At 35.3% G+C, this 14,257-nt stretch overlaps 1 protein-coding gene across 1 annotated transcript in view; it reads left to right on the plus strand.

Annotated features, from left to right (window-relative positions):
* Positions 1-14,257, plus strand: part of LOC140153737 (putative ATP-dependent RNA helicase DHX57) — a 41,945-nt gene that overhangs the window by 9,680 nt on the left and 18,008 nt on the right. The window contains exons 6-12 of the mRNA XM_072176569.1: positions 528-649; positions 2,629-2,827; positions 3,688-3,812; positions 10,267-10,400; positions 11,033-11,087; positions 11,629-11,843; positions 13,545-13,651. Coding sequence (XP_072032670.1) covers positions 528-649; positions 2,629-2,827; positions 3,688-3,812; positions 10,267-10,400; positions 11,033-11,087; positions 11,629-11,843; positions 13,545-13,651 — 957 coding nt within the window. The remainder of the gene's footprint in view (positions 1-527; positions 650-2,628; positions 2,828-3,687; positions 3,813-10,266; positions 10,401-11,032; positions 11,088-11,628; positions 11,844-13,544; positions 13,652-14,257) is intronic.

Below are 14,257 nucleotides of genomic sequence, written 5' to 3' on the forward strand. Positions count from 1 at the left end.
TTTTTCATGTTCTTTTTTCTATCTTATATTGAGGCCTACCATGAAACAGTATTTTTCCAAATTATGACATGTACATGTATCGCTCCAACGGTTTTGATATGAGATGCAAAAAGTGCCTTAGTCATATATACCCAGGGAATCACTGGCCGGGCAAGCGTCACCCGTGTGGCTACAGGCTGGTGATCTCCTGCGTGCCATGCGAGGGGTCGGAGTTTCGAATCCCGGGGGTATTCATACACTTCCGGTGTGGTTACCACAAATCACTATGTTTTTGTTGATACCATTTAAACAAAAAATATCTTGGGCGTTAAATTTCATTGGGATAATGAGAAATGTATAATTTCTTCTGCTACCAAAATCTCAATTTTGATTAAGAAAGATTGGGATGACGGGGTCGATCGAGTCAAGGACCTTTAACTGACATGGTCGTGTATCAGAGAACTGAAGTGAAAGACTTGATTTAGGATAAACCTTAAATCTGTGTCTGTAACAGTTTTTTTATATAAATATTTTTAATCATTTTGTAGCATCATAAGAGTTACAAGACCATGCTTGCTCAACGACAGCAACTACCAGCTTGGAAGGAGCAGGACAACATCTTGGACCTGTTGAGAGATAATCAGGTGGTAGTTGTCAGTGGAATGACTGGGTAAGAACTAATCACAGTGAACTCTCAATGATAATCATATAATAGCTGACAGCTGATTGATAAGGCTGAAATTAAATTATTGTTTTGTTGGCTCTATGGAACAGAAAAATAATGGAAGTAAAGAAAGATAAACAGAGAAGAAAATAAAGAAAAAGACGGGTATTGAGAGAGAAAAATGCTAGCCATTGAAGAAAAAAGCCAGGGGGTAAAGAAGAAAGGCAGGAGTAGGGAGGGAAGCAAGGATAGAAGAGTTTCTTGAGCTAGAAGAAAAAAGCCAGGGGTAAAGAAGAAAGGCAGGAGTAGGGAGGGAAGCAAGGATAGAAGAGTTTCTTGAGCTAGCTTTACTAATTGTTTCATATACTGCATCACAAGTATAAACATAAATAAACAAAAAAAGGGAGAGAGGTATGTGTAGTACAATGGGTACATGTAGGTAGTCAATTGGGATTTTTGAAATTTATAAATCTATATATTTTTTCCAAAAGATTTGCAAACTTGCAAACTGAAAACACAAGCAAAAACAGTTCAGCAAATGACATATGTACAGAAGGCAGTGTGGTGTAGTGGTGCATAAGGTCCCAGGATTTATCCCTGGTGTGAGCAAAATCATTAACAATTATCTGCTCTCTCGATCCATAACTGAACTTAAGGCCAGAGTAATGGAAGACACATTCGTTCACGGCACGCCCAAATTTGAGATTTCTTGATATTTATCAACACTAAGATGTATTCTTTCACTTGAAACTGATAAAATACAACTTGCTAATATTTACTCGTATTTTTGCTTGATTTGTTTCACTCTTTTCAACTCTAAGAAGTCACATGGCTCAAGACAGCTTAGTAAATTGGCGGAAATAATGAGTCAGAAATGCATAAATGCGTAAATATTTTGATTATGCTTGCTGATTTGCTTAGCGTGACGCTGGCGTTAACTCTGCTTGGCGTATGTCCAACGCAGTCTAGGCGCATTCGGTTTGTTGTTCATACCAGCAAATGTGGTGTAAACAAAACAAAAATTTGCAGTCAAAATGCCACTTAGATTTTTTAATTATTTTGAATTTTGGCGCACTGAAAGCAGACATTATAGATTTATTGGTGCAAAAAGATCCATATTTAGACCATGCACCAGATACAGCTTTTACAAGCGTGAAAGTTTTACCGTTTTAAAATATAAGGACGTTTTGTGCATAATTTTGACATTTTTTTACTAAAACATCGATTTCTCAGAGTTCACTTTTGACAATATTGCATGATTTTTGTGACAAGATAACTCGAAAAATATGCAAGCAAAAGGTAAACTTTTTGCACTATCGTTTAGAGTACATCAAAGCCTAGGGAAGGTTTTCTCATTTTTGCAAAATATTTGTTTTAAACAAAAATATACACTATTCTGTGCAATTTTTAGCTTAATAGAGTGACAAAATTGCTTTTTTCACATGTTTTTTCAATATTTCAAAAAAAGAGACAAATTTCAAAAAAATAAAAAACCTTCCCTAAGTTCATGTCTCTTCTTTATGAAAAGCTAACTGAATTTTTTTTACTCCGAACGGATTTTTTTCTAAGTTGTCACAAAAAAATTGGGGTAAAAAAGTGAATTTTTGTGATTTTTTCAAAAACTCAAGATTTTTGAACATATCTGACGTCACCATGGGATTCCTTGACTCATTTCCTTTCCAAAAAATGTATAGTTTTATATACTTTTGACATGCAATTCAGAAATAATGATGCTCGAAAAGGTCCATGTTCTCTCCCATTACACTGGCCTTAAACTGTGGGGCAGTTCCAGTTGATGTCAAAGAACTTCTGATCAGAGCAATGCCTGGCTGTTTGTACAACCGCCCTGGGGATCATGGGAGTACAGTGTCTGAACACTGAATGGTTCACACAGTGTAAATTAGATTAGCAAAAAATATCAAAACAAATTGAAAGTGCACATTATTATGACTTCCATGACACATACACATTTTAATTATATACAGATGTGGCAAAACAACCCAAGTGCCTCAGTTTATACTGGATGCATCACTGAGATCAGCGAATCGGGGTAGCGTGGCTAATGTGATATGCACTCAGCCAAGGAGAATATCTGCCATGTCAGTAGCAGAGAGGGTCGCCAAGGAAAGGGCAACTCATCTTGGAGGAATTGTGGGATATCAGATTCGTCTGGAAAGTAAACAAGTAAGTGAAATGAATTGATGTTGTTCGGGGGGGGGGTTGAATTGGGTGGGGATGTATGGCTGAGATTGTGAAAACTGACCCCTGTTCAAAATGAAGCTAAATTATGCCAATTCTTGGAAGTTTTTGCAAATTTTGCTAAATGAGTACTTTTGCTAGACAAACAAGACAACAGTAGCACCTTACTCAGGAGCCATTTACAGGAGTGGTTATAACATTTTGGCTCCTGGTCCACACCAGAATCATATGAACCAGGCTGTACATTTGTTTTGAATAGAGCCTGGTACATTGTAGTTAAAGCAGGTTTTGTATTTAATGTGTACAATTTAAATTTAAATGACTCTTAGCTCTTTAAAAACAGCTCCTGATTCACTAGATAATCACAGGACCAGGAGCTGCCTTTTCCAAATGTGCGGCTTCTGGTCCAGGTCTGCTTATTTTGAGGCTTGATCCAGAGTCTACCACTCAGAACTCCCCCATGTGCCATGCTATAATGTTGCCTCCTCCTATATCTACAATATTAACCTAAGGTCAATTGTTAGCTTTGATTATTATAATAATACATACATACAATGCTTGCATAATTATAGTGCCATTCTATCAAGCTCAAAGGCTTGTTGTTTATAAGGCTCTGTACCAAGCCAGGAATTATATTTTGTGTTAGGGGCAGATTTGTGAAAATATGGACTTTGGGGCATCCACTGCATCTGTCCCACAAATGCAGTATTAGAGAATGGCACAGAGTGAGAGAGGGGATAATTTTTGATTTTTGTCTTGCACCAGAGTTAAAGACCTTACCACATGGGGTAAAAACTGAGTGTGTATGCTTCCATATTCTCTATCATTTTTTGTTGTTGTTGCAGTCTTCATCAACTAGACTACTGTTTTGCACTACTGGTATTCTCCTGAGACGTCTTGAAAGTGATACCAGACTGGAAGGTGTATCGCACATCATTGTAGATGAGGTCCATGAAAGAAGTGAAGAGAGGTAAATTATATTGGAGAAGACAATTAGGCAGAGGGAACAGTGTTGTTGGGAGACAAAATTTAGTGCCAGTTGAAATGTAAATACTCTCAGGTGGTATACTGGATATTTGGAAGAATAATGTGTAGTATATTTCTCAATTTTTGTGGTACATGTAGTTGGTAAGACCTAGAATGTGTGCTGGTTGCTGCTGACTGCAGGCAGGAGATATCAGACACATTAGTCCAGTTGAAATCATACATCACTTATGGAAGACAGGACCTTAATCTTTTGCACAGGGTATTTAGATTTCCAATGGGGTTACCTGAAATGAGTGACTCTATTTGAATTCTACACCTCTTGTGTGAATGATTAAGGTCATGTCTTCCACAGAGGCCTGGTATGGATTACAAGTGGAATGGCCCATTAAACTAAATGATATATGGTATGTGATACCTGCCATGTTGAAAATAATTTGTCTTGTATTGAGGCAAAATCATTTTTAGCTAAGGCCAACATTGAATGAACACCTTAAGGTTATTAATTATTTTAAACTGTTGTGATTTGGTAGTTCACAGCATCTTACGAATGGTAGTGAGCTTTGGCAAAAACTGCATTGCTCAATTCATAGCAAGTGTGTAGAAGAATTAAAATATTACAGATATACTTTTATAGGTGCTGCGGTTCTTGAATTACGTTGTAAAGAGGGCTGAAACAACAACACTTTTGTAAAACATACATAACATATTCATATTCATATTCATATTCATATTCATATTCATATTCATATTCATATTTTATATTCATATTCATATTCATATTTATTTATTTCCATAAAAATCAAAGACATTACATAAAAAATATATATATAAACATGGTACATATGGAGGAAAAGGCTGGAAGACCAAAAAGGTCTGAAAGTTAGCCTTTCCCTGAAATCAAATGAAATTAACAAAATAAATCAACATCACATAACATAACCAAAAGACAAGGGAAGTGGGGGGTGCTCACGAAAAAGATTAATTATATTTGGAGATCAGTTTTGTTTTGAATTGATTACGGAAATGTTTAACAGATTTTGAAGCTTTCAGATTTTTATCTTAAGAATTCCAAAGAATGGGACCTCTTGTACGTATGGCATGATCAGAAAAGACTTTTTTATTTTTGGTTAGATTTAGGTCATTTACATATCGTGTCTTGTAGTTATGTATGTCAGAACGTTTGGTAAAATAATTATCAAATGAACAGGGCAGCTCATTTATAGAGCACCTGTACATGAATGTACCTAATTCCAGTGTGTACATATCTTCAACTTTTAATATGTTATAATTAGCAAACAATGGCGCTGTGTGGTCTCTGTAGTGACCGTTTGCCACCGTTCTAATAGCCCATTTTTTTTTTTTTACAATTTTATTTAAGTAAGTTTTACATGTATTTCCCCATAATAGTACTCCATAATTCAAATAAGGCAATATTAACGTACAATAAAGTGTAAATAAAATACGATTTGGAACAAAATGTTTCAATTTATTCATGACACCGACATTTCTTGAAATTGTTCTAGATCGCAATCTATGTGACATTTCCAAGTGAGACATTCGTCTATTAGTACACCAAGGAATTTAGTTTGATGCACTCTTTCTAAAGCCGAGTGATCCAGTGTGATTTGCAGGTCTTGATTCATCGATGTCATTTTGGGTGTGCCAAGTATCATGTAATTTGTTTTGTTAGCATTTATTGACAATTTATTAGCTTTAAACCAATTGCTTACTTCCTTTAACTCTTCATTAACAAGGTTTGTCTGGCGTTCTACGTTTTTATGGGAGTATAAAATGGTGGTATCGTCTGCAAAAAGGACGAATCTTGAGTACTTTAGATGCATTGGTTATATCATTGACATAGAGTATAAATAGAAGTGGCCCCAGGATTGATCCTTGTGGAACACCACATATAATATCGTGTGATTCTGATTCATAAGAATTATAATAGACATACTGTTTTCTGTTACTTAAATAATTTCTGAACCATTCTAACACAATACCACGAAATCCATAGTGTTCTAATTTATGTAAGAGTATGTTATGATCGATTGTATCAAAGGCTTTTGATAAGTCCAAAAATATTCCAATAGTCGTTTCATTTCTTTCAACTGCTGCAGTAACTTTGTCTACCATTTGCTCTACAGCCATAAAGGTCGAATGTTTTGACAGAAAGCCAAATTGTTTGGGATTAAGGATTCGCTTATTGTCAATGTAATCCGTAAAACTGTTAAAAACCAACCTTTCAAGAATTTTTGAAAAACACGGTAGGAGAGAAACTGGACGATAGTTTGAGAAAGCCTCAGCATCATCTTTTTTGTATAATGGTATGACTTTTGCTATTTTTAATTTATCAGGAACAATCCCAGTAGATATAGACAAATTAAATATCATATTAAGAGGTTTAGCAATTTCATTACACACTTTTTTAATGATTAGATTGCCAATATTGTCATGGCCTCCACCTTTGTTTATGTCGAATTTATCAATTATTTTAACAATATCGGATTCAACAATAGGCTTCATATACATACTACTGGTTTTGTTCTCACTGAGATAAGCGAAATATTGCTTTCCTGTGTTTTGGATACTTGATGCAAGCTTAGGGCCTACATTTACGAAAAAGTCATTGAACTGATTTGATATTTCTTTAGGATTGGTAATAGAACTGCCATCTTCAGCTTTAAATTTGCTCTGTGCAGATTGTTTCTTTCCTCGTCCAATAATATTATTAATTGTTTTCCATGTTTGCTTCATATTATTTTTAGCATGCTCAAACTTGGAGAAGAAGTATTTATGCGTTTTGATTTTCGAATAAGCATTTGCAACTTATTTTTATATGTTTTGAATATTTGAAATTTTTTGTCGTTTGGAGATTGAATGTATTGTTTATATAACATATTCTTTTTATTTATACTTTTTAACAATCCCTTCGTAATCCATGGCGATATTGGTTCTTTTTTTCTATTACCAGTACATTTCTTTAGCGGAATACATTCATCGTAAATCGTATTAAATGTGTCAATGAATTTATTATAGTCATCATTTGCATCAATATTATCAAGAATTTCACCCCATTTAACATTAGATAGTCTTGTTTTAAATTGAGCAATATTCTTACTATTGTGATTTCTTTTGTAAATTACGTCTTTCCCTTTACACTTTTGATTTTCTACCTCGAGGTTGGTCGATAAAGTAGTTGGAAAGTGGTCGCTTATGTCAGTAACCATAATTGTTGATTTGATAATATTGTCATTATTTGTAAGGATATTATCAATAATTGTAGCAGTTGATTCTGTGATTCTAGTTGGTTTATAAATAGTAGGTATTAATGAATAGGAGTAAAGAAGTTCAAGGTAATCATGAGTAGGTCTGTCGATGTCTACTTTAAGCAAATCGATGTTAAAATCGCCCATAATATAAATATCTTTTTTATCCGAAGTTAACTTCTTAAAAATAGGGTCAATGTCTGTAATGAAATCATTGATTGAAGTGTGTGCTCTGTATAATACTCCCACTATAACATTCTGTTTAGATTTACATTCAATTTCACTAAAACAAGATTCAAAATTTGAATTTGCATGACAAAGATCTTTCCTGAGTTTATACCTTACTTTATCAGAAACATACATGCAGGCACCACCTTTTTCCCGACCAGTCCTGTTCATATACTCCAAATTATATCCATGAATATTAAAGTAGTCGTGTGGTTTATCGTTCAAATGAGTCTCGGAGATACCAATTACACTGAAATTTTGGTTCAATGTATTTAAACATGTTTTGAGTTTTTCAAAATTTTTAGACAAGCTTCTGATATTGGCATTTAGTATATTAAATTTTCCACGACTTGCATCAGGGTCTGAACAGAACTGTGCAGGGGTAACATATGAGCATTCATGCGTATAGCAGTTTACACTATCTACAAAATCATTATAGTTTTTATTATTCAAATTGCAATCCAAAGTTAAGGGATTAAAAATCATATTATCATATTTTTCTAAGTCTATATCCGATATATTTTTAACGTGCGGGGACTGGTTTAAATCGTTTACTTCATTTTCAATATCAGAATTTGAGTTGTTGCAACTTTCAAAAGGTCTACTGCACTTCTGACAAATCCATTCTTTGGGATTTAGAAGTTTCAGTTGTTTTGGTTTTAATAAGGTACACTTTTTATGAACATAACCGTTACATACTTTACATGATATAATCTTGTGACATTGGTTTATAGTTTTTGAGCACTTTACACATACATCTTTACCCAACATAAAAAGGAACAAAGAACAACACAAAAATTGATAAAATGTAAATTTCCAACTACGTATAGGGCCTATATAGCAGGAAAGAAACTTCTTAAATTTGAAGATAAACTGTCTTCACTATTTCAATGATATAAATAACTTTGATAAAATCAATTAAATCATAGAAAGTGGTCATACCTGCACTGCATGCAACAGGAACCAAATCGATCTTAAACAGTATACAATTGCATATATATAATAGTTTAAGTAAGAATACGAATAATTAATAATCAGGCGTTTATAACGCATACATTAGGTGTGAGCAACGCATTAAACATATGAAGTATTAACTATGAAGTGCTATACTCAAAAAAATGTACTTGTAAAAGTAATGATCACGGCTGTTGTATGCAAGCAGATTATCAATTGTATTTAATTTTGTTGGCCTTGTAGCCAGTATAAAAGTCGATACACTATGAAGAATATGCAATGTTCAGTTTACAATATATACAATGTTCAGTTTTCAAAATGGTGGATTTTTTCACCCATGAAAATTCAAGACACATCTACATCTGGTACCTCACCATATAAGTTTATGAGGTTGTCAATGTCCCACTTAGCTCTGATAACATGCCGAACTGGTCTTACAGTGTCATGTATTGTAACGTAGATGACTCCATCCCATGATTACTCATTAACAACAATAAATTAAGCAAGTTTGCAAAGTATACGATTTGTAGAATGAACTTTTGCAAAACATGAAGGTGTTATTTTTTAATAATATATTGATCTAGATAATGAAAATCGATTTTTAGGTTGCTTCGACCAACAATACCTCGTCTACCCTTAAAAAAGAATAAGTGTTGCTTAACAGCACAGTCATATTGCACATGATGAAACAATTAACAGGGGTGTGAAATTTCAGCTTTTAAGCTGATTTCAGCTTTTTTATTGCTAACATTTACGCGTTTTCTTTTATTTTCAGCCCATATTTGATGTTTTTACCCTGCTTTTACGCTGTTTTTCAGCTTTTTTTTAGTAATTCTCAGCTTTTTTGGTCTGAGGCCTCTCACACCCCTGAATTAAGCACTACATGTATCTCCCATGAGCAGCCGGGTATGATAGCAGAGTTGGCTTTGACTTGATTTTATGAAAGAAGTGTGATTCATGAAGTGAAATGGGATTATACAAAGCATATTGATAAAATTTAAGTTGCTGATGTTTTCTCATATTTTGATAGTTATGAAGTTGTAAATTTAAATCCTTGTTAAGAATTTGACATTTGGATAACATTGCGTTATTTGTTGTGTGATTCATGTAAGACAATTTCTATATGGTGTTACGTTTACTTATATCACACAAAGTGAAGGTCTTTCATTCCGATGTTATCCCAGTTCACATGTGGTAGAAATCAAATTGAGGATGACTGTAATTGGAGCATTCACTAATTTCCTTTTGGATGCAAAAAACAAACTAACCCTTGGTGAACTAATTAAGACCATATGGAGGATGTCAAATGTAAAATCTTGTGTATTTGTTTACATATAAAGACATCTTTTGAGAAGATTAGAGCAGCAGGGCAGCTTTTTGGCCCCCACACACATGTGGGGCTCATGTTATCACCCAAATGGTTGTCTGTTTGGCTGGCTGTTTGGCTGCCTGGTTGTCCGGGTGGAAGCAAATTCATAATCCACTCTGCAGCTCCAACACAATAATCAATCACCTTCAAACATGACTTGTGTGGTTATAGAATAATGGTTGCTTGATGTGCTGTATAGTTTTGTGTCATGTTATTTGCATATTTATAAATAGTAATGAGCTTATTTGCATATTTTGCCTACATTTTCATGAATCCACTCTGCAGCTAATTTCCTTTTGGATGCGAAAAACAAACTAACCCTTGTTGAATCAATTTAGACCATATGGATACTGGGAGCACGTGTGGCTGAGTGCAGATGAGAGCAGTAGAGCAGCTTTTTCTATTATATATCGATATATGCGGCATAGATACTGATGTTGGAATAGTAACTTTCCTAGTAGCTATACAGTATAATCATTTTATAAAAACGGAAAAATCATAAAACAGATAAAAGAGTAGTGCTGCGAAGTTCCCTTCCGTACATGAAACTTGTTTTCGGCGAAACTGTTAAAAAATTGTCTATATACTAATAGTCTGAACCAAATGTTAAATCTTTTCAGTGACTTCTTGATGATGGTTTTACGAGATCTATTGCCAAAGAGACGAGACTTGAGAGTGATTCTGATGAGTGCCACACTCAATGCAGAGTTATTTTCCGGCTACTTTGACGATGGTCCTGTCATTGAAATCCCAGGTCAGTATTGATAATGCTATGGTAAATAAATAAACCTACAGGCCCCTGCACTCTTGCAGATTTTCTATAATATATATAAGGATACAGGGATGACATTCCATGAAAGGTCCAGTATGGGTAAACCAAATTTGAAAATTGTTCCATACCGCGCAAGTTACTTACAAACTTTTAAACGCTGATATTTTATTCAATTACACTAGCCCAGTATGGTAGGGTTAAAGAGGAAGCCCAGCTAGAGCAGTTCTTCTGGGGTGAACCAAACCTTCCGGGAGTGAAATGTCCTTGATCATGTTTGGAAATGTTGCCAAACAAATCACCCTGGCGTGGTATAAACATAGGCATTAGCTAAGCCACTTGTCAATTGTGATTGATTAATTTGATAAACAGGCAGGTTTGGTTCACTCCAGAAGCACTGCTCTGGCGGGGCTTCCTCTTTAACTCTCGAAAACTTGCATGTTGGTTACAGTTTCTAGACATGTATGTGTAATTTCGGAAGCTGGTCTTTGCTATTGTATTATGGTCCATATTACTTTATTTGTAGCAGATTTCATTTGCAGTGCTACAAAGTGAATACAACAACATAATTATCAGTCAAACTATCTCACACCATTGCATTGCTTGTATTTTTACAGGCAAGACATTTCCTGTGGAGTCATTCTTTCTGGAGGATGCCATTGAAATGTCAAAGTAAGTTGGGCCAATTTCAAATGTTTCTTCAAGATTTTTCAAACACTTTCAGGTTTTTTCTCATACCTGCTACGTCCACATTGATGTTAACTTATACGAGGAGTACAGATTTGCCTGTAGAATTTTGGATCTAGTAACAAGTTTCATTGCTATCGATTGAGGCAGTATAATGGTGATGTATCACCAACTTATGCATGTGCACTAGTAACTGATAATGTTACCAGATTGCTGCTGTCCCCAGAGGTACACTACCCCCGGGACACTACCACACAGCTACTTAATTGGTACTTTAAAGTACCTGTGTGAGTACTCTAGAGTACACATACACACATTGGAATCACACATACTGTACACACACTGGTACTGGATTGGTACTGCACTGGTACCCTAGAGTAGCCACAAAGTAGCTGGGCAAAAGTGTACCTTTGGGGGCAGCAGCAATAGAAATCCGGTCATGAAAGAATTGGGAGTATGAGTACATTGTTTCACTATAACTATTCAAAAGAATTTCATTTGAAAATAATTGATATTATTCCTGTAGGTATAAGTTAGAAGAGGACTCCTTTTACTCCCGGCCCATCAAACGAAGCAATGCAGCGCCCTCAGAGAACACGGCTAGACAGCTTCAAAAAGGCAACTTTGTAGGTATGGAGAATGAGATAGAGGATGCATTAGCCACATTACATGTGGCCTATCCAGAAGATAGGATCAAAGATTGGAATCTGACTGTCACACAAATGGCTTTGAGATATGAAGGTGAGAAATTTGTCTGATTTGGGAAAATAGAGGATATTCAGGAAAATAAAAAATATTCAAATGATTTTATTTTTATTGTTAAAGATTTCTTTTATAGTGTGTTTTCTACCTTACATCGAGGCCTACCATTAAAACTATTTGTTTCCAAAATTTTGAGTTGCATTGCTCTAGTGTTTCATAATATGTATAACAATGCCTCATAGAATAGTATAGGGCTGCTACAAATAGGCAATTGCGTTATTTGCAGCGCTGTGTTTTTTAACATTTGGGGAAAAATCTATAAAAAAAAGCCAAGTGCTGTAATCATTCATGGTTGATTTTTAAAAATGAGGGAAAAGTTACCAAAAAATTACAATTTTGTATCCAAATGGGACAGATTTGTAATTTGTGTTCACTTCAGAATCTATTTAAGATATAGAAGTGTGTATGGCCTCAAAAATTGTGTGTTTCTGGTAGGCAGAAACCTCAGTGATACTTTTCACATTGCTAATGTGAATTATGAAATGGATTCTTAAACCTTTAAAACTTGAGTTCAGCATCAACTTAGGTCATAATTTCATAACATCAATTACTATACCTCATAAATATTTATTAGGTAATCCATACATCTTATTGGTTAATAACGCCAGCGTCCGAAAGTACGGTATTTTGACTACTTCCCGCGCCTGTGCAATTACGGCACGCTTGGGAAGTAGGAAAACTTCTGCACCCTACTACCACACGGTGTATCGACCCCACGCGTCACCGTTCCTTTTGACGTAGCATTTATGCTACACAACGGCGATTCTGCAGATGCGTTTATCGTGAAAATGGCGTCTGCTGCAGTTATTTTGCCGAGATACCGATGGAAAATAACACACAAATTTGACGTTTTATGAAACAAAATGTTATTTATGGAATGTTAAAAAGAAAATTCTAATAATATAGGTCAAAATGTAGATTGATTGAACAGAAATCCTCCAATAAAATCAGGTAAGCAAAATATTAAGCTTATTTACCATGCCGGCCGGCACATTGGCTGGTGTGTGCTTGACTTTTGTTTACGATCTTACCGTGATAGTGAAAATATTTATGAGGTATAGTAAAACAAATACAACATGTTTTATTTCGGGAAAGTAGTCAAAACTACTGGTCCCTCGGTGTTGGATGATTTGACTACTTCCCTCGCTGGCGCGGGAAGTAGTCAAATCATCCATCACCTCGGGACCAGTAGTTTTGACTACTTCCCCTCAAAACATGTTGTATTTGTATACTGCTCAATGCCAGAAGTGGGTAAGTGTAATAGCTGCCATGTGAACATGTGGCAATTTACACACAGTATATTGCACTTAGCTACACATGGCAACTATTGCACTTGCCCACTTCTGGTACTGAGCAGTCAACATGTGAATGTGGTATCCTTTTGATGGGGTCATTGCAAGAATGTCAAAACTAACATTTTGAGTAAAATTGAGTATTTAATAGATTATAAGAATATAGGTAAATGCACGTTTTAAGCTATATTACTGGTCTTAAAAGCAATTAATACAATTTTAATTAGACAACATGTTTAAAAACAAAGAATAGCAAAATTGAAACACATAAATGCTTCTCCCAGAAAATCCCAAAAATGCAGATTCAACGTTCTTGCACTAACCACACCCTCTGTCCCTTATTCAAGCACCAATCAATTATTCCAGATATTAATTTTGCAATATCTAGACTACAGGAAGACTACCATCAAAACTTTGGCAACCATGGACCAAGACAAGATCAACAATGACCTGATAGAAGAACTTGTCAAATGGATAGTGTCTGGAAAGCATGAGGTAGGTATAACTAATAAACTGTGAGATAATATTAATATGCTTGAGACTTTTGGATATGATGATGTCCAGTGGCCACCTTGGTAAGGGGTTTATTAATGATCGGAATTAATGACTTCCAGCAGGAGTCGGAGACAGCTTGTCGCTAACCATTATTATCTGTGTGTTATCGCGTGTTAAAAATTGGATTGGATTCAAATTCCCCCGCACAAGGAACTTATTGCTAATTGTCTTGTAGCCCGTATGAAACTCAGGAGAGCCGATCCTGGCTGCGAAGGTCAATTGTAGAATTCTAGGGTGTACGCTTCTTAGCTGCAAGTCCCTGTGTTGTTGTTAAATGGTTTTGCGTGTGTTAAGTGGTTCTACTACGTTTTGAGTAGAATGTTCAATTCCAGTTGAAATCCATACACCCCCTATGGAAGACATGACCTTAATCTTCCACACAGGGGGCATGAATTTCAAATGGGGTTACTTGAATGGGTGGCTCCATTTGAAATCTACACCCCCTGTGTGGAAGATTAAGGTCATGTCTTCTTTATGGGGATGTATGGATTTCAATTGGAATAGCACAATCTCATTATAACAGTTTCCATATAGAGTTAAACCTAC

This window comes from Amphiura filiformis, chromosome 5 (genome assembly GCF_039555335.1).
Source record: "Amphiura filiformis chromosome 5, Afil_fr2py, whole genome shotgun sequence".
NCBI lineage: Eukaryota > Metazoa > Echinodermata > Ophiuroidea > Amphilepidida > Amphiuridae > Amphiura > Amphiura filiformis.